We start from the raw sequence: 23,680 nt of genomic DNA on the forward strand, positions 1-23,680 counted from the left end.
TTTATTTTTTGTTGGCCTCAGTTCCGGAAGCATCTGCTGAGTTGTTTATAGATAGTTTCTGTCCTTTTTAATTCCTGTTTTACTGCTTCTGCTGCTGGGAGGTGTTTTTTTTGTTTTTTGTTTTTTTTGTGTATGTTTGTTTTTTTTTGTTACTTTACCCCACTTTACACGAGGGATTTACATGTAATAATGTTCAGTTTGGGGAACTGTATCTGATGATGTTAAAATTTTCTTGTTTTTCTTTATGTGTAGCACATGTTGTTATGTAATACAATGTGCCGAAAATATGATTATGATAGTAATGATATGCTGCATGGATAAAACACACACACACACACACACACACACACACACACACATATATATATATATATATATATTAAAAAAAAAAAAAGAAAAGAAAAAAAAGTTATATCATCTTACACCTCTTCCAGTTGACTTCTAAACCAGACTTTTTACTTTGTATTTTTGGCTTTTAATCCTCACTTTTATGTTGTTAGCCAGGATAGTGTACGCAGGAATGTGTATTTTGTCGTGTTTTTTTGTGTTTTTTTTGTATATAATATAATTTTTCTTGTCGTTCCTGTTCCCGCTTCACCCCAAAAAACCAAAGAATTGTTTCTGTGAAGATTCAAGCAGGAGATTCATTACTTTTCCAGTACTGCTTTGATTACTGGAGGCTTTGATGGTCATGTTGATGTTTTTTTTAGTTTTTTTTTAGGTCATTTTGTTTCTTGTGTTGGAATGAAATGTGTCTTGGCGTCGCTGGCTGTGTAGTGAAAAACCTGTAGGCATCGACAGTATGTTGAGGATAATGATTGTGTCTTGGCGTCGCTGGCTGTGTAGTGAAAAACCTGTAGGTATCGACAGTATGTTGAGGATAATGATTGTGTCTTGGCGTCGCTGGCTGTGTAGTGAAAAACCTGTAGGTATCGACAGTATGTTGAGGATAATGATTGTGTCTTGGCGTCGCTGGCTGTGTAGTGAAAAACCTGTAGGTATCGACAGTATGTTGAGGATAATGATTGTGTCTTGGCGTCGCTGGCTGTGTAGTGAAAAACCTGTAGGTATCGACAGTATGTTGAGGATAATGATTGTGTCTTGGCGTCGCTGGCTGTGTATTGAAAAACCTGTAGGCATCGACAGTATGTTGAGGATAATGATTGTGTCTTGGCGTCGCTGGCTGTGTAGTGAAAAACCTGTAGGTATCGACAGTATGTTGAGGATAATGATTGTGTCTTGGCGTCGCTGGCTGTGTAGTGAAAAACCTGTAGGTATCGACAGTATGTTGAGGATAATGATTGTGTCTTGGCGTCGCTGGCTGTGTAGTGAAAAACCTGTAGGTATCGACAGTATGTTGAGGATAATGATTGTGTCTTGACGTTTGCAGTTATTTTATGTTGAAGCTTTTTTCTTTCTTTTTTTTTTTTTTTTGATGTGCTGTTGTGTGTACCAGAAAATTACTTTAAATTTGTGATGTATTTGGTTTGAGCTTGTTTTGGTTTGCTCATAGCTTGAAAATTGAGACACATGTTTTTTGTTTTTTTTGTTGTGTTTTTTGTTGTTGTTTGTTTGTTAGAAACTATTATCTATTGATTATCTGATGCGACTGAAGTTGTGTTGATATGTTGTGTGTGGTAGTGTGTGTGAGTGCTTGAGAGATCGTTTAAGATTTAGTTCTGTATATACCGCAACAGTTGAAACAGAATATGTCATACACAAACTATGTAATATATAAGTTTTCACCAATTGCATATGTTATAATCGAATGTTATTCTACTTCATATTAAGCAAGCGATACATGGATATACTTTGGTGTAAACATTCTGTCTCCGTTGGGTGCGTGTTTGAGTTTGGTCTACAACTTATGTGCCTTCAATATTTGCAGTATTCACTGTTGGAATGTTTATAATCTCTGTTTTCAACCAATACCATGACCTTTTTTCTGATTTAGATCAGGTCTTTTCTGATTTGCTCTTTGAAGTGTTGTCTACTTGGATAGTATATGAATTAAAAAAAAAAGAGGATCAATTCCTTTTTAATTGAAAATAAATTAACTGGCATTATGTGTTCAATTTTTTTTATGAGTTCTAATATTTTGCTTTTTAATGAAATTTATTCAGTGTATTAAGAATAGGTAAATATTGATGTATCTTAATTTCTTGTTCAAAATGTTTGACTTTTAAACAGGTAAATGTTGATGTAGATTGTGAGTCCAAAATAGGTTTCTTTTTTTTGGGGGGGGGTGTGGGGGGGGGTTGGGATTTTTTAGGCCGCTGGTATTGTGCCTGAAATATGAGGGTGATGCCAGTGTGATTATAAGAACACAGCCCCTCAAGAACACAGCCCCTCAAGATACAGAATGGAAGAGTATAGTACTATGGTTTGATTGTTTGTGAACATACCCTTTTAACTCTTTCCATACGATCGGCGAAAGAGACGACGTTAACAGCGTTTCACCCCAATTACCATCATCAAAATATTGCAGGCGGAAGGCTCTTATACTGAAGACGTGAATGTTGACAAAGAATACCACAATTCTGACGACGGAAGCTAAAGGTTGGGTCATTCAGACACCCACTGGACATCCGAGGGGTCTGTGTAGAGGAGAAGAGAGGACTGGCCGTACTGAGTGAGTTAAGACAAAAATGGTCTGTATTTACATTGCATTTCTGTTATAAGATTGGAAAAAAAAAAAAAAAGTAAAAAAAACAACACTTGAACCCCACCTTATTTAACCCCCCCCCCCCCTATCCCCTCCCCCCCGCCCCCCACCAAAAAAGAGAAAAAGTGTTCCATGTCAGATGGATTGGAGGAATGTGGACAGCGTGAAGGTCAGTCAGTCAGGGGAAGTCACTCTGCTGACATTTCCTGTCTGCTTGAAAGAGAGAAAATATCTTCCTGGTTTTTTGTTCTTTGTTGTTGTTTTTTTTGGGTTGTTGAGGATTTTGATCATGTGCATTTGTGTGAGTGTTGAGGTTCAGATTTGATGGTCCCACAGATTGTTTTTTTGGTTGTTGAGGATTTTCATTTTGATCACGAGTATTTGTGTGAGTGTGTGAAGGTTGGAATTTAAAGTGTGTGAGTGTGTGAAGGTTGAAATTTACGGTCATCAGGCCACTGTGTGTGTGTGAACAATGCTGATGGTTTTATATGACATATCTTTGAAACAGCTTTTTGCGAGAAATAAAAACTGCTTAGCACGGTAAGCTGAAACAGTCAGTTTATACTGACGTGTAGCGGTGTTAGGGGTTAGTTATAGAATTAAAAACTGCTTATCACAGTGAGCTGAAACAGTCAGTTTATAATGACGTGTAGCGGTGTTAGGGGTTAGTTATAGAAATAAAAACTGCTTAACACGGTGAGAGGAAAGTCAGTTTATAATGACGTGTAGCGGTGTTAGGGGTTAGTTATAGAAATAAAAACTGCTTAACACGGTGAGCTGAAACAGTCAGTTTATAATGACGTGTAGCGGTGTTAGGGGTTAGTTATAGAAATAAAAACTGCTTAACACGGTGAGCTGAAACAGTCAGTTTATAATGACGTGTAGCGGTGTTAGTGGTTAGTTATAAAAGTAAAAACTGCTTATCACAGTAAGCTGAAACAGTTGGTTTGTTATGATGTGTACCGGTGTTAGTGGTTAGTTAAAGAACCACATAATGTCCTCCGTCTTGTATGCACTCGTCCCTATGTTATTTTGTTGAGTTTTAATTTACATTGAGGTACCGTATGTTGTTCTGTTGAATGTTTACAGCCATTACATTGAGTTAGCATACTTTGTGGGATTTTGACATATTTTAGAGACTCTTAAGGCGGTATCCTTTTCTTCAGCTTGGACTTGTGCGTTATATGGTGAGCCACGTGTATGGTTAAGATGGGTATTGACCTTCAAAGCTGAAATTAAGTGTGACATTAATTACTGCTGATGACAGATGAAAACTTCCCTTGAAGCAGGATAAACACAGGTGAGAAGCATTTTACATTCACACACACACACACAACACAACCTTTTGCTGGATTCCTTCTCATTGCGGTTTTTACTATGATGAAAAAGTTGACATTTTGGCTAAAAAAGGAGCTAGAAGCTCCACGAAGGAGTTAGATTTAAATATTTCGCTTTAACTACAGGAATGTTACACCATGGTAGAAAAAGTCCAATAGTCAAAATTTCAGTTTGAAGAAAAACACACCAGTAACTCGGAGTTACATAAGAACATACAGAAAGTGTATGGTTTCATGGGAAAACATTACCATAATGATTTTCATAAGAGGCAAATCATTCCTCTGATCTGCAGATGGAAAATGAATTGTTTTAGGACAAAATATGTCAGTAATGTTTCTTGCATCTGTGGTGCTTACATAACAGCCGATCATATACCAACTTGCGACATGTTAAAGTCTCAAATCCCTGAACTGAAATCATCTTCAGTGTTGACGATCTTCAGCAGTCCATTGCTAATGTATGACTTTTTCAACTCCTTGTTAAATAGTCCAGTTGGTTCGCTGTTATAGTTGTTAGTTTTTCATTAGAAATGTGTTATATTGTTATGATGTTTTGTTTATTTTTTAAACAAAACTTAAATCAATAATTTTCACACACACACACACACACTTCCACTTACTCGTATGCGTACACAGTTCAGGCACTAGCAGGTCTGCACATATGTTGACCTGGGAGATCGGAAAAATCTCCACCCTTTACCCACCAGGCGCCGGGACCCTCAGATTGACAGTCCAACGCTTTAACCACTCGGCTATTGCGCCCGTTGGTTGAAGATACAAACATGGCAAGTGATCAAGCCATGACTGCTTCATTCACTTCCTGTTTCTTCATTTTGATGTGTGCCTTATAATACGCTGCAGCCTTATGTCATGAGAAAATATTTTGAAATTGTCAAATTTGCAAGGTGTGCCTTATATTACAAGTGCTTTGTAAACAGTGAACCATTTCTCACTGTTCAGATTATTGAGCTCTGTCGTTAACAGTTTGTAGGTAATGGTAGGTAAGCATTTATCTGCTGTTCTACAAGTTGATGTAAAAAAAAAAAAAACCCCACCCAAAACATGTACTGTCAGTGTTGGTAGCAGTGCAGAGCTTGTTTGTGTGGGTTGATACAGAATCACTGCTGTCGGGAGGCAGGGTTTTCCATATTGGTCATTTTCTTCTGATTACGATTGCATTACTGTTCTGTTATTATCACTGCATTATTCATATTCTTATTACTATTTCTGTAATACCATTTTTTTGTGTGTGTGCATTATTCATATCCCTCTTATAATTGCTTTATTCATATTCTTATTATTGTTACTGTAGTACCATATCTTATTTATTATTTTTGCATTATTCATATTCTTATTATAAATGCATTATGCGTATTATTATATATGCATTATTCATATTCTTAGTATTTCATTATGGTTGCTTTATTCATATTCTTATTATGGCATTATCATGCTTGTTGCAGTAGTTTTCAGTATGGCTGTGGTACCATATTTTCCTCTTTTTTTTTTTTCATTATTCATACTGTTCTTGGTAATGTGCCATTACTCATATTCTTGTTTATTATTATGGTTGCATTATTGATATTCTACTTATTGCATTATTGTGCTTATTGCGGTAGTTTCCAGTATTTCCTGCTGTGCCTTTCTCCGTAGTCAGAATTGTCTGGCGTCGCCCGTCTCCTTTGGAAAAACAGCAAGCCAACTTTCCTCAAAGTATCAGTATCAGTAGCTCAAGGAGGCGTCACTGCGTTCGGACAAATCCATATACGCTACACCACATCTGCCAAGCAGATGCCTGACCAGCAGCGTAACCCAACGTGCTTAGTCAGGCCTTGAGAAAACAATAAAATAGAATAAATTAAAAAAAAAAGAAAGAAAATAAATGAAAATAAATAAAATAAAATAACAAAACCAAAAATAAATAAATAAATGAATAAAATAAAAAGAAATAAGTGAATAAATAAAGAATAGATAAATACATAAAAAAAAGAACTACTACTACTACTACTAATAATATAACCCTCAAAGTGTGTGTGAAGATGGTGTGATGGTCGTGTTGACTTCTGTCCTCATGGTGTCAGCATTAAACATAACAGCTTCATTCACAGCTGGACTTGATTGTGTGTGTGTTCGTTCTTTAGTTTAATGTGTGTGTGTGTGTGTTTGCAAGTATGTGTGTATGTATGTGTGTGTGTGTAAGTGTGTGTAAATGTATGTATATGACTGGGTGTGTTGTTTAGTGACATGAAATGGAATCGTATACAATATATTGAGCGATTCACTCGCACACACACATCTCTCTCTGCATAAAAAAATATATACACACACACATGCACTGACATGCAGGATAACTCACAAATCTTTTGATATGTAAGTTTATTGTAGTGACGACTGATTCAAGACCTCCAGTGTTAGTACCTACATAACAAGGGAGCAATACTTACTACACATCATGTACATTTCACATCACATTGCTGATCTGTCAATGATGGGCTGTCACCTCACTGAGATCAGACACAACTTACAGGTCAGGATGTCAGTGAAGGGCTGTCACCTCACTGAGATCAGACACAACTTACAGGTCAGGATGTCAGTGAAGGGCTGTCACCTCACTGAGATCAGACACAGCTTACAGGCCAGGATGTCAGTGAAGGGCTGTCACCTCACTGAGATCAGAGCTTACAGGTCAGGATGTCAGTGAAGGGCTGTCACCTCACTGAGATCAGAGCTTACAGGTCAGGATGTCAGTGAAGGGCTGTCACCACACTGAGACAAGACAGAGCTTACAGGTCAGGATGTCAGTGAAGGGCTGTCACCTCACTGAGATCAGACACAGCTTACAGGCCAGGATGTCAGTGAAGGGCTGTCACCTCACTGAGATCAGACACAGCTTACAGGTCAGGATGTCAGTGAAGGGCTGTCACCTCACTGAGATCAGACACAGCTTACAGGTCAGGATGTCAGTCACCAATTTATCTGGACTTTTTGGGACTGCATTACTTGTGTTTGGCAAAATCAATGACACTGCTGAAATGTACACAAGAACTAGTTCCTGTATATCAATTTCACACCACACTGCTTTCATTCGGCTTTAGCTGCAATTTGTAAACAGGTACAAAACAGTAGAGAAAGGGGGGTGGGGGGGGGGGGGGGGGGAGGGAGAAAACTCTCCATAGTGTTTATGAACATGATTGAAAGAAGACTGGCTTCTGACACACAAAGGGGCGTGGTTTTCACACACTACACTTCACAAAGGGGCGTGGTTTTCACACACTACACTTCACAAAGGGGCGTGGTTTTCACACACTACACAAAGGGGCGTGGTTTTCACACACTACAGAAAAGGGGCGTGGTTTTCACACACTACACTTCACAAAGGGGCGTGGTTTTCACACACTACACAAAAGGGGCGTGGTTTTCACACACTACACTTCACAAAGGGGCGTGGTTTTCACACACTACACTACACAAAGGGGCGTGGTTTTCACACACTACACTACACAAAGGGGCGTGGTTTTCACACACTACACTACACAAAGGGGCGTGGTTTTCACACACTACACTTCACAAAGGGGCGTGGTTTTCACACACTACACTACACAAAGGGGCGTGGTTTTCACACACTACACTACACAAAGGGGCGTGGTTTTCACACACTACACTACACAAAGGGGCGTGGTTTTCACACACTACACTACACAAAGGGGCGTGGTTTTCACACACTACACTACACAAAGGGGTGTGGTTTTCACACACTAAACTACACAAAGGGGCGTGGTTTTCACACACTACACTACACAAAGGGGCGTGGTTTTCACACACTAAGCTACACAAAGGGGCGTGGTTTTCACACACTACACTACACAAAGGGGTGTGGTTTTCACACACTACACTACACAAAAGGGCGTGGTTTTCACACACTACACTACACGACACAAAGGGGCATGGTTTTCACAAACTACACTACACAAAGGGGCGTGGTTTTCACACACTACACTACACAAAAGGGTGTGGTTTTCACACACTACACTACACAAAGGGACGTGGTTTTCACACACTACACTACACAAAGGGGCGTGGTTTTCACACACTACACTACACAAAGGGACGTGGTTTTCACATACTACACTACACAAAGGGGCATGGTTTTCACACACTACACTACATCTTCTGAATGGACGGTACTGTCACTGGGTGAAAGTTACAAACTCTTCCCTGCTGCAAATGTTTCCACTGCAATTCAACATTTCTGTTAGATTATGACTCACAGCGCATGCACGATACTTGCTGGGAAAGGTTCTCTCAATACTTTGTACAATGTTGGAAGTTTGCTTTCCTCAGAGACCATTGAAATGTACAAGTTCAGTTGAAACTTTCGATTCTAAGCGAAAGAAACTTTCTACTGTAGACAGAATAAGTTTCTTTTTTCCCACCTCATCTTGGTGACATGTTTTTGTCTGGAGGACAGTGCTAGACTACATCGTATCGCACACAACTTTCATGTCAGCCTCGAAAAAAACAAAGAAGAGAAAAATGTAATGTACATATTATGTCAGTGTAGGTGATAATCAATAATCACTCACAGGGCCTGCAGACAAACTAGAAACTCTAATTATCTGCATACTGTACACTGACAATCAGACACTTTGACAGCTTATCAGACAAACAAGAACCTCTCTAATTATCTGCATACTGTACACTGACAATCAGACACTACGACAGCTTATCAGACAAACAAGAACCTCTCTAATTATCTGCATACTTTACACTGACAATCAAACACTTTGACAGCTTATCAGACAAACAAGAACCTCTCTAATTATCTGCATACTTTACACTGACAATCAAACACTTTGACAGCTTATCAGACAAACAAGAACCTCTCTAATTATCTGCATACTGTACACTGACAATCAGACACTACGACAGCTTATCAGACAAACAAGAACCTCTCTAATTATCTGCATACTTTACACTGACAATCAGACACTTTGACAGCTTATCAGACAAACAAGAACCTCTCTAATTATCTGCATACTGTACACTGACAATCAGACACTACGATAGCTTATCAGACAAACAAGAACCTCTCTAATTATCTGCATACTGTACACTGACAATCAGACACTACGACAGCTTATCAGACAAACAAGAACCTCTCTAATTATCTGCATACTTTACACTGACAATCAAACACTTTGACAGCTTATCAGACAAACAAGAACCTCTCTAATTATCTGCATACTTTACACTGACAATCAGACACTACGACAGCTTATCAGACAAACAAGAACCTCTCTAATTATCTGCATACTGTACACTGACAATCAAATGTAAAGAAAAAATTAAAAAAGCACTTGAATACTAACAGCAGCGTTCTCCACAGCACTAGGTGATTTCACAACCTTTTTTGTGTGTGTGGTTTTTTGGTTTTGTTTTTTTGTTGTTGCAAAAGTGTAAGTTGTGGAGTCGTCAGTGACACTAGTAACCCACAAAGACAGAACAATGATTATTCACATGTAGTGAAGTCACAAATTTGTTGAGAAAAGGTCTCATGGCCTCTTACACACATTGGAGGAAGTGAATTCACATCCACTGTGTCTGGGGTTTGACACAGGAAGGTGGAGGAAGTGAATTCACATCCACGGCATCTGGGGTTTGATGGGGGCAGTGAATTCACATCCACTATGTCTGGGGTTTGACACAGGAAGGTGGGGGCAGTGAATTCACATCCACTGTGTCTGGGGTTTGACATAGGAAGGGGAGGGCCAGTCCTCTCCTTCCATTCTAACCTCCCCCTGACCTACCTTGCGACTGATCAAGGGACGGCACCTTCTGGGAGAGATGCTCAACGGAAAGGATGTGCCCTGCCACTTCTAACTCCGCATACACTGTTACATACATGCACTAGGTCATCAAAAACCACTGGCATGTAAACAAATGTAAACATTAAACGGGGAGATAGGGTCGGTCCATTGTTATGATAGAGATGACAGATTTTTTTTTTTTTTAATTTTTTTTGTTATGTATTAGGTTAAGATAGAGGAGGAAGAGAGAGAGGTTGGATGACAGAAAAGCTTCAATATCTAACAAACAACTCACACTAGGGCAACAATAAACCCAGACAGATTAGTAATCACTTGTCATACATGTTTAGAATGCATACATCACAACACTAGAACATCGGAAAAAAAAAACCCTGGCAAATGTACAACAGACATCAAATATTCTTAAAACGCATGCCTCAAGACACACTGGGGCAATTGCTGCGCCAGACAATAGGGGGAAAGAATGAAAGTGATTAGTTAACTCACTCAGTACGGCCAGTCCTCTCTTCTCCTCTACACAGACCCCTCGGATGTCCAGTGGGTGTCTGAATGACCCAACCTTTAGCTTCCGTCGTCAGAATTGTGGTATTCTTTGTCAACATTCACGTCTTCAGTATAAGAGCCTTCCGCTTGCAATATTTTGATGATGGTAACTGGGGTGAAACGCTGTTAACGTCGTCTCTTTCGCCGTTCGTATGGAGAGAGTTAAGGTGTGTGGGTGAAAGTGGTGCATGAAAGGTAAATACGAGTCTGTGAAAGAAGAAAAAGAAAGATGCGGGAAAAAAGAGGAGGATGGAGGCCACACACAAAAAAAAAGAAAAAAAAGATATCTGTTCACACCTGGGTGGAGTGAGGTAATTCACAGTAAACTGCCTTTCCCAAGGACACAACACCACGCCGGAACATAGCCTCAAACCCTGATCTCTGGTGAACACTGGGCCACAAGTCCAACACCTGACCGATTCTACAACCGCGCCTCTTCACTGAGAAATACGATGATCAAGTGAAAAATGAACGACAAACGAATCAAGTTTAGTGCATTACATTAAGAAATACGATGATCAAGTGAAAAATGAACGACAAACGAATCAAGTTTAGTGCATTACATTAAGAAATACAATGATCAAGTGAAAAATGAATGACAAACGAATCAGGTTTAGTGCATTTCATTGAGAAATACGATGATCAAGTGAAAAATGAACGACAAACGAATCAAGTTTAGTGCATTACATTAAGAAATACGATGATCAAGTGAAAAACGAACGACAAACGAATCAAGTTTAGTGCATTACATTAAGAAATACGATGATCAAGTGAAAAATGAACGACAAACGAATCAAGTTTAGTGCATTACATTAAGAAATACGATGATCAAGTGAAAAATGAACGACAAACGAATCAGGTTTAGTGCATTTCATAATGTAAACATTTTGTGCATTTTATGGTGCAAAAATTCTCTTGTATGTACAGACTACTACAGTCAGTAGAAGAAAAGTAATCACACGACGTTTGCATTCTGTAAAGATGCAACATTCTGTCAGCAAAAAATGAGTGAATCAACCAGATTTACACACTGTAAACCCACAGTGTAAAGAAGATAATCTCTAAACAAAACAAAGAATAATAATAATAATAATGGATACTTATATAGCACACTGTCCAGAAATCTGCTCTAGGTGCTTTACAAAAACGCTTTTGTTAACATATAACATCATATCTATGTTACATACACACACCAAAATGTGACTACACACACACACACACACACACACACACACACACACACGCGCGCGCGTTGCATACATACATTTTAACATACATGTGTATCTAACAGCTACCCTAACACATACGTGGACATAGGCAGGCACAAACTTACATAAACACACGCACACGCACACACAATACACATTCATATACACGCATGTAGTTATGTACACATACATATGTATACACACATAGTCAAGCACAGCTAACGCAAAGGAAGTGGACCTGCCACAACTGAACTTATTGCTGAGGGAAAAGGTGAGTTTTGAGACGAGATTTAAAAGATGTGAGAGAATCAGAATGACAAATCACATCACTGGTGTACTCCGTGTCAACTCATTGCATAGAACTAGACATCAACAAAAGGATGAGAATTAATTCACTTGATCACATGCTGACAACTGGCTGTGTCAAAGTTAACTCACTCAGTACGGCCAGTCCTCTCTTCTCCTCTACACAGACCCCTCGGATGTCCAGTGGGTGTCTGAATGACCCAACCTTTAGCTTCCGTCGTCAGAATTGTGGTTTTCTTTGTCAACATTTACCTCTTCAGTATAAGAGCCTTCTGACTGCAATATTTTGATGATGGTAATTGGGGTGAAACGCTGTTAATGTCGTCTCTTTCGCCGTTCGTATGGAGAGAGTTAAAGACTAAAAGTTAAAGGTGGGGCAGTGAATTCACATCCACTGTGTCTTGGGTTTGGTCATAGGAAGGCATGGCCCAGTTCTTTCCCTTCTAGTATTTTAACCTTCCTCACTTGAAGTCAGGTAGTCATTCACACCTAGGTGGAGTAAGAAAAAACAGAGTAAACTGTCTTTCCCACGGGACACAGCACCGAACACTGGGTCACAAACTGCCTTTCCCCAGGACACAACACCACGCCTACAACCGTGATCTCTGGTCAACACTGGATCTTCTTCTTCCTCTTCTGCGTTCGTGGGCTGCAACTCCCACGTTCACTCGTGTGTACACGAGTGGGCTTTTATGTGTATGACCGTTTTTACCCCGCCATGTAGGCAGCCATACTCTGTTTTCGGGGGTGTGCATGCTGGGTATGTTCTTGTTTCCATAACGCTGACATGGATTACAGGATCTTTAATGTGCATATTTGATCTTCTGCTTGCATATACACACGAAGGGTGTTCAGGCACTAGCAGGTCTGCACATATGTTGACCTGGGAGATCGTAAAAATCTCCACCCTTTACCCACCAGGTGCCGTCACCGTGATTCGAACCCGGGACTCTCAGATTGACAGTCCAACGCTTTAACCACTCGGCTATTGCGCCCGTCGAACACTGGATCACAAACTGTCTTTCCCACAGACACACCACCATGCCTCCAACACTGATCTTCGGTGAACACTGGATCACAAACTGTCTTTCCCACAGACACACCACCATGCCTCCAACACTGATCTCCGGTGAACACTGGATCACAAACTGCCTTTCCCACAGACACAACACCATGCCTCCAACACTGATCTTCGGTGAACACTGGATCACAAACTGTCTTTCCCACAGACACAACACCATGCCTCCAACACTGATCTCTGGTGAACACTGGATCACAAACTGCCTTTCCCACGGACACAACACCACGCCTACATCTCTGATCGCTGGTGAACACTGGGTCACAAGTCCAACACCGACCTGATTCTGTTACAGTGCCTCTAATGTACAGATTTATTTACAAAACAGGAATCAGATCATCATCATCGTTATTTCTGTACACACGGGAGATTCAGAGCATTGACATGAGTGAGCAACATTCACATGGTTTGCGACATACTGAAAAACTTCAACTGACAAAAGAGTGAACATTCATTTGGGTTTGTGCCATATAATTGTGCTTCCATTTTGAAATCATTATTATCATTGCTGCACACACACACACAAACACACAAACTGAGCATTAGTGGTAAAACTCTAGGGAGAGCTGGACAGTACAAGGTCTTCAGAGAAGAAGCCCACCCTCAGTCAAGTGTTTCAGCCCTTAACTCCTTACACTCTAAGGGGGCCGGGCCACACCCAGGTCATGACTCCTGGATGCCCTTGTGTTGCCGCCTTTTTTTTTCCCCCTCGTCCTCAGCAGGTTCGAACCCGCGCCTCCAGGGTGTTCGCCACTTCAGGACTGAGTCACCTTTCTGGCAGATGTTTTAACTCACTCAGTATGGCCAGTCCTCTCTTCTCCTCTACACAGACCCCTCGGATGTCCAGTGGGTGTCTGAATGACCCAACCTTTTGCTTCTGTCGTCAGAACTGTGGTATTCTTTGTCAACATTCAGGACTGAGTCACCTTTCTGGCAGACGTTTTAACCACTGAGCCATTAGAGGCAAAACATCATTCCAGGGGAACAACTCTTCCATTACTATGAGAAGTACTTTTCAAAGACTTTTTTCTTTCTTTTTTTCCACTTTGGGAACAACAACAACAAAAATTCACAGACAGCAACCGTGTGCCATCTGACATCTGTACAAGAACGGCAACCATCTGTTTGTTGTGTCTGTGTCACTAAGACACAGACAGGTCTGTGTACATTCAGAGTGGAGAACTATTTCAATGCTGTGAACAGGAAAGTACACGGTAGATAAATAAATACATCTTTTCTTCCTCTCTCCTATGTTTCACACACACACACACACACACACTATACAATATACAATATCAGCATAAAAAACAACAACAAGAGGTACGTACCAAAATTAGTCCTACAGCAAAATAAACACACTTGTTTACTGAGAGACCATTGGACAAAGCCTGTGACAGATGAGAAATCAGAGTACTGAAGCAATGAACACAGGAAATAACAGATGATAAAAAAACAATACTGGGGTGATGTCCCCTTCAATACACTTCCTTCATTTCAATGCCCTTTCTTCATTTGTAGAACTCATTTCTTTGTGCAAAACAAAACAACGGTCAAGTGATCACATAAAAAGCCAACAAAAAAGAAAAAGAAAAAAAAGCCCAATGAATAATACTGGTTTAGAGTGAAAGGTTATAGAACTGTTCTCCAAATTTCTCTATGCTAGATGTATACTGTGATGTGTTTAAACAATGATTGTTCTGTTGTGCGTAAGTTGTGATGTGATAAAACAATGATTGATTAAACAATAATTGTTCTGTTGTACACAAGTTGTGATGTCATTAAACAATGATGTCATTAAACTATGACCCTACATCCTATGACCTACAAACTATGACCCTATGCCCTATGACCCTGCATTCTATGACCCTACAAACTATGACTCTACATCCTATGACCCTACGCCCTATGACCCTGCATCCTATGACCCGACAAACTATGACCCTACAAACTATGATCCTTTGTCATATGAACCTTCATCCTATGACCCTACAAACCATGATTCTTTGACCTATGACCTTACGAACTATGACCTTACGTCCAATGACCCTGCGACCTACAACCTATGGCCCATTGTGAGAGCTCTGTCCTCTGTTCCCCAAAGTCAGTGGTCACCTATGACCCCACACCACACAACTATGACCTACGGCCGACAACCTGTGACCCATTGTGAGGTCCGTGATGTGTGTTCCTCAACACCTGAGGTCAGGTTCATGACCCCTCACCCATGAACTACAGCCTACGGTGAGGGCTCTGTCCTCTGCTCCCCAAGGTCAGAGGTGTCGTGTTGGGCCTCAGCAGCCATCTCCTTGTCACGGAAGTAGTCAGGGTTCAGTCGGTCCATCCGCGATTTGAGCAGAGCGGCCGTCTCGGTTTTCTTGAAGCGGATGGCGTCGTCCAGCGCTGTGAACCCCCACCTGTGAACAGTGAGGTCAGGGTGAGGTCACGAGGGATGTGGGGTGTGGATACAGACATGGATTGATTGACAGATGGATTGATGTGGATACTTATAAAGCGCCTATCCTCGGTCAGAGACCAAGCTCTAAGAGCTTTCCAAACACGGGGACATTTGCACCACAGGCTGCCTACCTGGGTAGAGCCGACTGACGGCTGCCACTGGCCGGGCGCTCATCATTCGTTTCCTGTGTCATTCAATCAGATTTCAGACGCACACACATACACACTCAGACAGACATGTAACATTTTACGTGTATGACCGTTTGTTTGTTTTTTATTTACCCCGCCATGTAGGCAGCCATACTCCGTTTTCGGGGGTGTGCATGCTGGGTATATTCTTGTTTCCATAACCCACCGAACGCTGACATGGATTACAGGATCTTTAACGTGCGTATTTGATCTTCTGCGTGCGCATACACATGAAGGGGGTTCAGGCACTAGCAGGTCTGCACATATGTTGACCTGGGAGATCGGAAAAATCTCCACCCTTTACCCACCAGGCGCCGTCACCGAGATTCGAACCCAGGACCCTCAGACTGAAAGTCCAGCGCTTTAACCATTCGGCTATTGCAACCCATGGATGTGGTTGATGGACATGGATATTTGTATTCGTATTTCTTTTTATCACAGCAGATTTCTCTGTGTGAAATTCGGGCTGCTCTCCCCTGGGAGAACGCGTCGTTATACTACCCATTTTTTTGTATTTTTTTCCTGCGTGTAGTTTTATTTGTTTTTCCTATCGAAGTGGATTTTTCTTCTGAATTTTGCTAGGAACAACCCTTTGTTGCTGTGGGTTTTTTTACGTGCACTAAGTACATGCTGCACATGGGACCTCGGTTTATTGTCTCATCCGAATGACTAGCGCCCAGACCACCACTCAAGGTCTAGTGGAGGGGAAGAAAATATCGGCGGCTGAGCCGTGATTCGAACCAGTGCACTCAGATTCTCTCCCTTCCTAGGCGGATGTGTTACCTCTAGGCCATCACTCCATATGGTCATGGATATGGTTGATGGAAATGGATATGGACATGGATATGGTTGATGGTCATGGATATGGTCATGGGTATGGTTGATGCTCATGGATATGGACATGGATATGGTTTATGATCATAGATGTGGTTGATGGACATGGATATGGTCATGGATATGGTTGATGGACATGGATATGGTATATGGACATGGTTGATGCTCATGGATGTGGTTGATGGACATGGATATGGTCATGGATATGGTTGATGGTCATGGATATGGTAATGGACATGGTTGATGGACATGGATATGGTCATGGATTATGGTCATGCATATGGACGTGGTCATGGATATGGGTATGGATCTGCGACACCTGTCACACCTACCTGTCCACCAGGAAGGGAGAGCAGTGACACCTGTCCAAGAGGAACTCCACCACCTGTAGCTGTCCCTCAGCCGCCGCCACGTGCAGCGCTGTCCGGCCGTCATAGTCAGACTGGTTCATGTCCATGTTGCTCAGGGCACACCTGTGGTTCGTCAACAGGTATCGTCACTTCACAACACACCTGTGGTTCATCAACAGGTTAGTGTGCGTGCGTGTGTGTGATTAAAAACAACGGCGATCGTGAAATGTACCGACGTCCAATTGTCAGGCCACATGCGCGTTTGGTAAAGCGGATCGACTATCTCCAACGAAGTGAGCCACACCAACGGCTGACGTAATCTCAGCAATACAGGATGGTGGTGGTGGGGGAGGGGTAAGGGGGGAAGCGTTGACGTCACATCAGTGCTATGAAAGTTCGTTTTCAGTGACGAATTCTTCAGGGACGAATGTGTGCGGCGCTTCTTAGCATTTGCTGGGCGTGTGTGTATCAGGTTTTGTGGTCGGCAAAAATCGTAGTTTTTCTTTACTAGGCCGTAGTGCCGTAATCAGGGGGCTTGAATCATAGAAACTACGGACGAGCTGTAGTACTAGGCAGGTCTGCAGGTACCATCACTTCACAACACACCTGTGGTTACATCGTCAACAGGTATAGTCACTTCACAACACACCTGTGGTTACATCGTCAACAGGTATCGTCACTTCACAACACACCTGTGGTTACATCATCAACAGGTATCGTCACTTCACAACACACCTGTGGTTACATCGTCAACAGGTATCGTCACTTCACAACACACCTGTGGTTACATCATCATCAGGTATCGTCACTTCACAACACACCTGTGGTTACATCGTCAACAGGTATCGTCACTTCACAACACACCTGTGGTTACATCATCATCAGGTATCGTCACTTCACAACACACCTGTGGTTCATCAACAGGTTAGTGTGCGTGCGTGTGTGTGATTAAAAACAACGGCGATCGTGAAATGTACCGACGTCCAATTGTCAGGCCACACGCGCGTTTGGTAAAGCGGATCGACTATCTCCAACGAAGTGACCCACACCAACAGCTGACGTAATCTCATCAATACAGGATGGTGGTGGTGGGGGAGGGGTAAGGGGGGAAGCGTTGACGTCACATCAGTGCAATGAAAGTTCGTTTTCAGTGACAAATTCTTCAGAGTCGAATGTGTGCGGCGCTTCTTAGCATTTGCTGGGCGTGTGTGTTTCAGGTTTCGCGGTCGGCAAAAATCGTGGTTTTTCTTTACTCGGCCGTAATGCCGTAGTCAGGGGGCTTGAATCGTAGAAACTACGGATGAATCGTAGTACTAGGCAGGTCTGCAGGTATCATCACTTCAAAACACACCTGTGGTTACATCGTCAACAGGTATCATCACTTCACAACACACCTGTGGTTACATCATCAACAGGTATTGTCACTTCACAACACACCTGTGGTTACATCGTCAACAGGTATCGTCACTTCACAACACACCTGTGGTTACATCAACAACAGGTATCGTCACTTCACAACACACCTGTGGTTACATCAACAACAGGTATCGTCACTTCACAACACACCTGTGGTTACATCGTCAACAGGTATCGTCACTTCACAACACACCTGTGGTTACATCGTCAACAGGTACTGTCACTTCACAACACACCTGTGGTTACATCATCAACAGGTATCGTCACTTCACAACACACCTGTGGTTACATCGTCAACAGGTATCGTCACTTCACAACACACCTGTGGTTACATCAACAACAGGTATCGTCACTTCACAACACACCCAGTATGGATGAGTATCAGTATCAGTATGAGTAGCTCAAGGAAGCGTCACTGCGTTTGGACAAATCCATATACGCTACACCACATCTGCCAAGAAGATGCCTGACCAGCAGCGTAACCCAACGTGCTTATAAAAAAAAAAAGGAAAAAAAAAGAAGATAAATACATAAAAAAAGAACTACTACTACTAATAATATGTATAAGGCGCAAAAACATGATGAAGTCAACTATAAGCGTACAAAAAAGTAAATTAAAAAACCATAATAATAATAAAATAAAATAAAATAAATAAATAAATAAGTAAACTCCTGACCTTCTGATGGCGGTGACGTCACCGTTGTAAGCAGAGAAGAGAAGGTCCACGATCTTGGAAGCCTGCAGTTCGCTGCTACGCACACAGGGGTCCAACTTTCGCTCCGTGAAGCGGATGTTGTCAAAGTTGTGGAAGTTGAATGTCCGCACCAGGTCCTGTGACACAGGCACATGCTGGGGTCACTTGAGGTGGTCACACACACACTGACGTGCACCTGCTCACACGTACACCCCACCCCAAAAAATGCACGCAGGAATGCATGCACACAGACACAGACATGCACCCTCACACACACCATCACCAACACCCACACCATCACCCCTACCCACACTATCACCCCCACACACACACCATCACCCCCACCCAGACCAACACCCACACACACACGCCATCACCCACACACACCCTCACCCCCACCCATACCAACACCCCCACACACATGCCATCACCTTCACCCACCCTCACCCCCACCCACACACACACCCACCCACACAGCCCCACCCACCCTTCCCACCCCCTCACCTTACAGAAGTGAATCCCCTTCACACTGTTTCCATAGTTGTCCAGCAGGGGTGACCACATCACCATGCCCATCACGTTGGGGACCACCAGCAGGATGCCTCCCGCCACGCCTGACTTGGCTGGTAGTCCCACCTGGTCACCATGACAACAACAACATCAACATGATTCCTCCCGCCATGCCTGACTTGGCTGGTCGTCCCACCTGGTCACCATGACAACAACAACATCAACATGATTCCTCCCGCCACGCCTGACTTGGCTGGTCGTCCCACCTGGTCACCATGACAACAACAACAACATGATGATACAACAACAACATGATTCCTCCCGCCACGCCTGACTTGGCTGGTAGTCCCACCTGGTCACCATGACAACAACAACATCAACATGATTCCTCCCGCCACGCCTGACTTGGCTGGTCATCCCACCTGGTCACCATGACAACAACAACAACATGATGATACAACAACAACATGATTCCTCCCGCCACGCCTGACTTGACTAGTAGTCCCACCTGGTCACCATGACAACAATAACAACAACAACAACATGATGATACAACAACAACATGATTCCTCCCGCCACGCCTGACTTGGCTGGAAGTCCCACCTGGTCACCATGACAACAACATCAACATGATTCCTCCCGCCACACCTGACTTGGCTGGTAGTCCCACCTGGTCACCATGACAACAACATCAACATGATGATACAACATGATTCCCCCTGTCATGCAGTGGTACCTTTAGACAGGTACAAACATCAATATAAATCAAACACAAACACACTGCTTCCTTAAGACAGTACAAACATCAATATAAATCAAACACAAACACAGTGGTACCTTAAGACAGGTACAATCAGGACTATTTATAATAAACAAACACAAGAGGACACAAACACAGTGGAACCTTAAGACAGGTACAATCAGTGGTACCTTAAGCCAGGTATAATCAGTCCTTAAGACAGGTACAATCAGTCCTTAAGACAGGTACAATCAGTGGTACCTTAAGCCAGGTACAATCAGTGGTACCTTAAGACAGGTACAATCAGTCCTTAAGACAGGTACAATCAGTCCTTAAGACAGGTACAATCAGTGGTACCTTAAGACAGGTACAATCATCAATATATATCAATTACAAACACTGGTACCTTAAGACAGGTACAAACATCAATATATATCAATTACAAACTCAGCGGTACCTTAAGACAGGCACAAACATCAATATATATCAATTACAAACACAGTGCTACCTTAAGACAGGTACAATCAGTGCTACCTTAAGACAGGCACAAACATCAATATATATCAATTACAAACACAGTGGTACCTTAAGACAGGTACAATCAGTGGTACCTTAAGACAGGTACAAACATCAATATATATCAATTACAAACACAGTGGTACCTTAAGACAGGTACAAACATCAATATATATCAATTACAAACACAGTGGTACCTTAAGACAGGCACAATCAGTGGTGCCTTAAGACAGGCAGAGACATCAATATATATCAATTACAAACTCAGCGGTACCTTAAGACAGGCACAAACATCAATATATATCAATTACAAACTCAGCGGTACCTTAAGACAGGCACAAACATCAATATATATCAATTACAAACACAGCGGTACCTTAAGACAGGCACAGTCAGGACCAGCTGTAACAAACAAACACAGGAGAAGACAACTGCGGCAGTACCTTGAAGGCGAACTGACCGGAGTAGTCGTACATGCCGCAGGACAGCATGAGGGACAGCGTGTCGCGGATACAGAACGATTCAATCACTTTGTCATCCGTGATGGGACACACGCCCCCATTGGCCAGCGTGGCCGCGATCACCGCTCCCGAGTCACAGGTCATCTCCACCGAACACAGCTGTAACAGTCATGCAGGGTCAAGGTCACACGTCATCTCCACTGAACACAGCTGTAACAGTCATGCAGGGTCACACGTCATCTCCACTGAACACAGCTGTAACAGTCATGCAGGGTCAAGGTCACACGTCATCTCCACTGAACACAGCTGAAACAGTCATGTAGGGTCAAGGTCACATGTCATCTCCACTGAACACAGCTGAAACAGTCATGCAGGGTCAAGGTCACATGTCATCTCCACTGAACACCGCTGTAACAGTCATGCAGGGTCAAGGTCACAGGTCATCTCCACCGAACACAGCTGTAACAGTCATGCAGGGTCAAGGTCACACGTCATCTCCACCGAACACAGCTGTAACAGTCATGCAGGGTCAAGGTCACAGGTCATCTCCACTGAGCACAGCTGAAACAGTCATGTAGGGTCAAGGTCATCTCCACTGAACACAGCTGTAACAGTCATGACAGGTCAAGGTCACAGGCACTGAACACAGCTGTATTAGTCATGTAAGGTCAAGGTCACAGGTCATCCTCACTGAACATAGCTTTAACAGTCATGTAAAGTCAAGGATTATAAAACAACACACACACACAAAGGGATACAAAAAAAACAACCACCAACAAACAAACCCAAAAACGTGAAGAGTTGACTGGATATAATGCTTCTGTGAATAAATTGAGAGAATCTGAGTGCACTAGTCTGATTCCTACAACTCACCAGCACTTTCACCCACTCCACAGACCTTTGAGCGATGGTCTGGATGCTAGTCAATTGGATGAGACGATAAACCGAGGCACAGAGTGCAGCATGCACTAAGCGCACATTAAAGAACCCATGTCAACATAAAGGTTGTGAAATCTGTTGTGACAAATGAACAATACAAGATTAACAAATAGTAAAGAGTGGTAACTCTCTCCATTACACAAGGTACACAAATTCAAGTCAGTGCTGCTTACGCTACCGATTCAGCTAGCACACAGGTAAATAAAAGGTACATTGGAACAAACCCACAGGGCCTGTCCTTATACCGATCATTTGACATGTGCACACAGCAGCAAAGACAGAAGAAAACACAATATAAGACAACAAAGCACGCACATATGCAAGCACACACACACACACACACACACACACACACACGCACACGCGCACACACACACACACACACACAACCAACCTGAAAGTAAAAGTCCAAGACTTCCATCAGGTTTGTTCCTTTGGGAAAACACTGGAAACGAGAACAGAGAAAATATAGGATCAGAATTAAAATAGACTGAAGTCACTCATTTAGTTACTTCACAGAGAACAGAGAAAATACATGATCAGAATTAAAATAGACTGAAGTCACTTAGTTGTCTACTTCACACAGTACTGACACTGTATCACTTTTATAAAAGACACAGAGAAGGAAACACAGACAGACTGACATGCAGACATACAGATAGGTATACAGGAAGGTACGGAGGCAGGATGACAGGCACACACACACAGACAGACAGACAGGCAGAGACACAGACAGACAGACAGACAGAGACAGACACACACACACACACACACAGGCAGACACACACACACACACACACAGACAGGCAGACACACACACACACACACAGAGACAGGCAGACAGACAGACACACACATACACACACAGAGACAGGCAGACACACACACACACACACACACACACACAGGCAGACAGACAGACAGACGCACACACACAGACAGACAGGCAGACACACACACACACACACACAGACAGGCTGACAAACACACAGACAGAAGGCTGACAGACACAGACAGACAGACAGGCTGACAGACACACAGGCTGACAGACACACAGGCAGACAGACAGACACACACACACAGAGGCTGACAGACACAGCCAGACAGACAGGCTGACAGACAGAGACAGACAGCAGAGACATACAGACTAACAGCACCTCACCTGGTTCTCCTTGAGGTAGTAAGCAATGGCAAAGTTCCTGTCTGCAGTGTCCCTCTCCGATAGAAACCTGCACACAGTGTTACAGACCATGTAGAAATCAGTCCTATCTGATAGAAACCTGCACACAGTGTTACAGACCATGTAGAAATCAGTCCTATCCGATAGAAACCTGCACACAGTGTTACAGACCATGTAGAAATCAGTCCTATCTGATAAAACCTGCACACAGTGTTACAGACCATGTAGAAATCAGTCCTATCTGATAGAAACCTGCACACAGTGTTACAGACCATGTAGAAATCAGTCCTATCTGATAAAACCTGCACACAGTGTTACAGACAATGTAGAAATCAGTCCTATCTGATAAAACCTGCAGACAGTGTTACAGACCATGTAGAAATCAGTCCTATCTGATAGAAACCTGCACACAGTGTTACAGACCATGTAGAA

At 42.6% G+C, this 23,680-nt stretch overlaps 2 protein-coding genes across 5 annotated transcripts in view; one reads left to right on the forward strand and one right to left on the reverse strand.

The window, feature by feature from the left end:
• The first annotated feature begins 6,379 nt into the window (after window positions 1–6,379).
• On the forward strand, window positions 6,380–11,602 carry LOC143276910 (uncharacterized). Of its 2 annotated transcripts, none has more exons than XR_013053653.1 (2): window positions 6,380–9,713; window positions 9,764–11,602. XR_013053653.1 is itself a non-coding variant. In XM_076581575.1 (2 exons), exon 2 carries the CDS (start codon window positions 7,184–7,186, stop codon window positions 8,174–8,176), a length of 993 nt encoding a protein of 330 aa, XP_076437690.1. In that variant the 5' UTR covers window positions 6,380–6,687; window positions 6,792–7,183; the 3' UTR covers window positions 8,177–11,602. The 2 variants fall into 2 exon arrangements, 1 of the variants encoding a protein (XP_076437690.1); XM_076581575.1 differs by having other exon boundaries at window positions 6,380–6,687; window positions 6,792–11,602.
• A 3,181-nt stretch (window positions 11,603–14,783) lies between these two features.
• LOC143276909 (glutaminase kidney isoform, mitochondrial-like) overlaps window positions 14,784–23,680 on the reverse strand; it is a 52,782-nt gene continuing 43,885 nt past the window's right edge. For all 3 annotated transcript variants that reach the window (XM_076581572.1, XM_076581573.1, XM_076581574.1), the window contains 7 exons: window positions 23,231–23,297; window positions 22,463–22,513; window positions 21,112–21,288; window positions 19,408–19,539; window positions 18,886–19,040; window positions 16,775–16,915; window positions 14,784–15,379 (listed from right to left, as the gene is read on the reverse strand). In XM_076581572.1, coding sequence (XP_076437687.1) covers window positions 15,202–15,379; window positions 16,775–16,915; window positions 18,886–19,040; window positions 19,408–19,539; window positions 21,112–21,288; window positions 22,463–22,513; window positions 23,231–23,297 — 901 coding nt within the window. In that variant the 3' untranslated portion in view covers window positions 14,784–15,201. The remainder of the gene's footprint in view (window positions 15,380–16,774; window positions 16,916–18,885; window positions 19,041–19,407; window positions 19,540–21,111; window positions 21,289–22,462; window positions 22,514–23,230; window positions 23,298–23,680) is intronic.

This window comes from Babylonia areolata, chromosome 33 (assembly GCF_041734735.1).
Source record: "Babylonia areolata isolate BAREFJ2019XMU chromosome 33, ASM4173473v1, whole genome shotgun sequence".
NCBI lineage: Eukaryota > Metazoa > Mollusca > Gastropoda > Neogastropoda > Buccinidae > Babylonia > Babylonia areolata.

Bases quoted from the DNA above. Each gene is read 5' to 3' on its own strand.
- LOC143276910 (XM_076581575.1), top strand. From the start codon at position 7,184: ATGAACATGATTGAAAGAAGACTGGCTTCTGACACACAAAGGGGCGTG.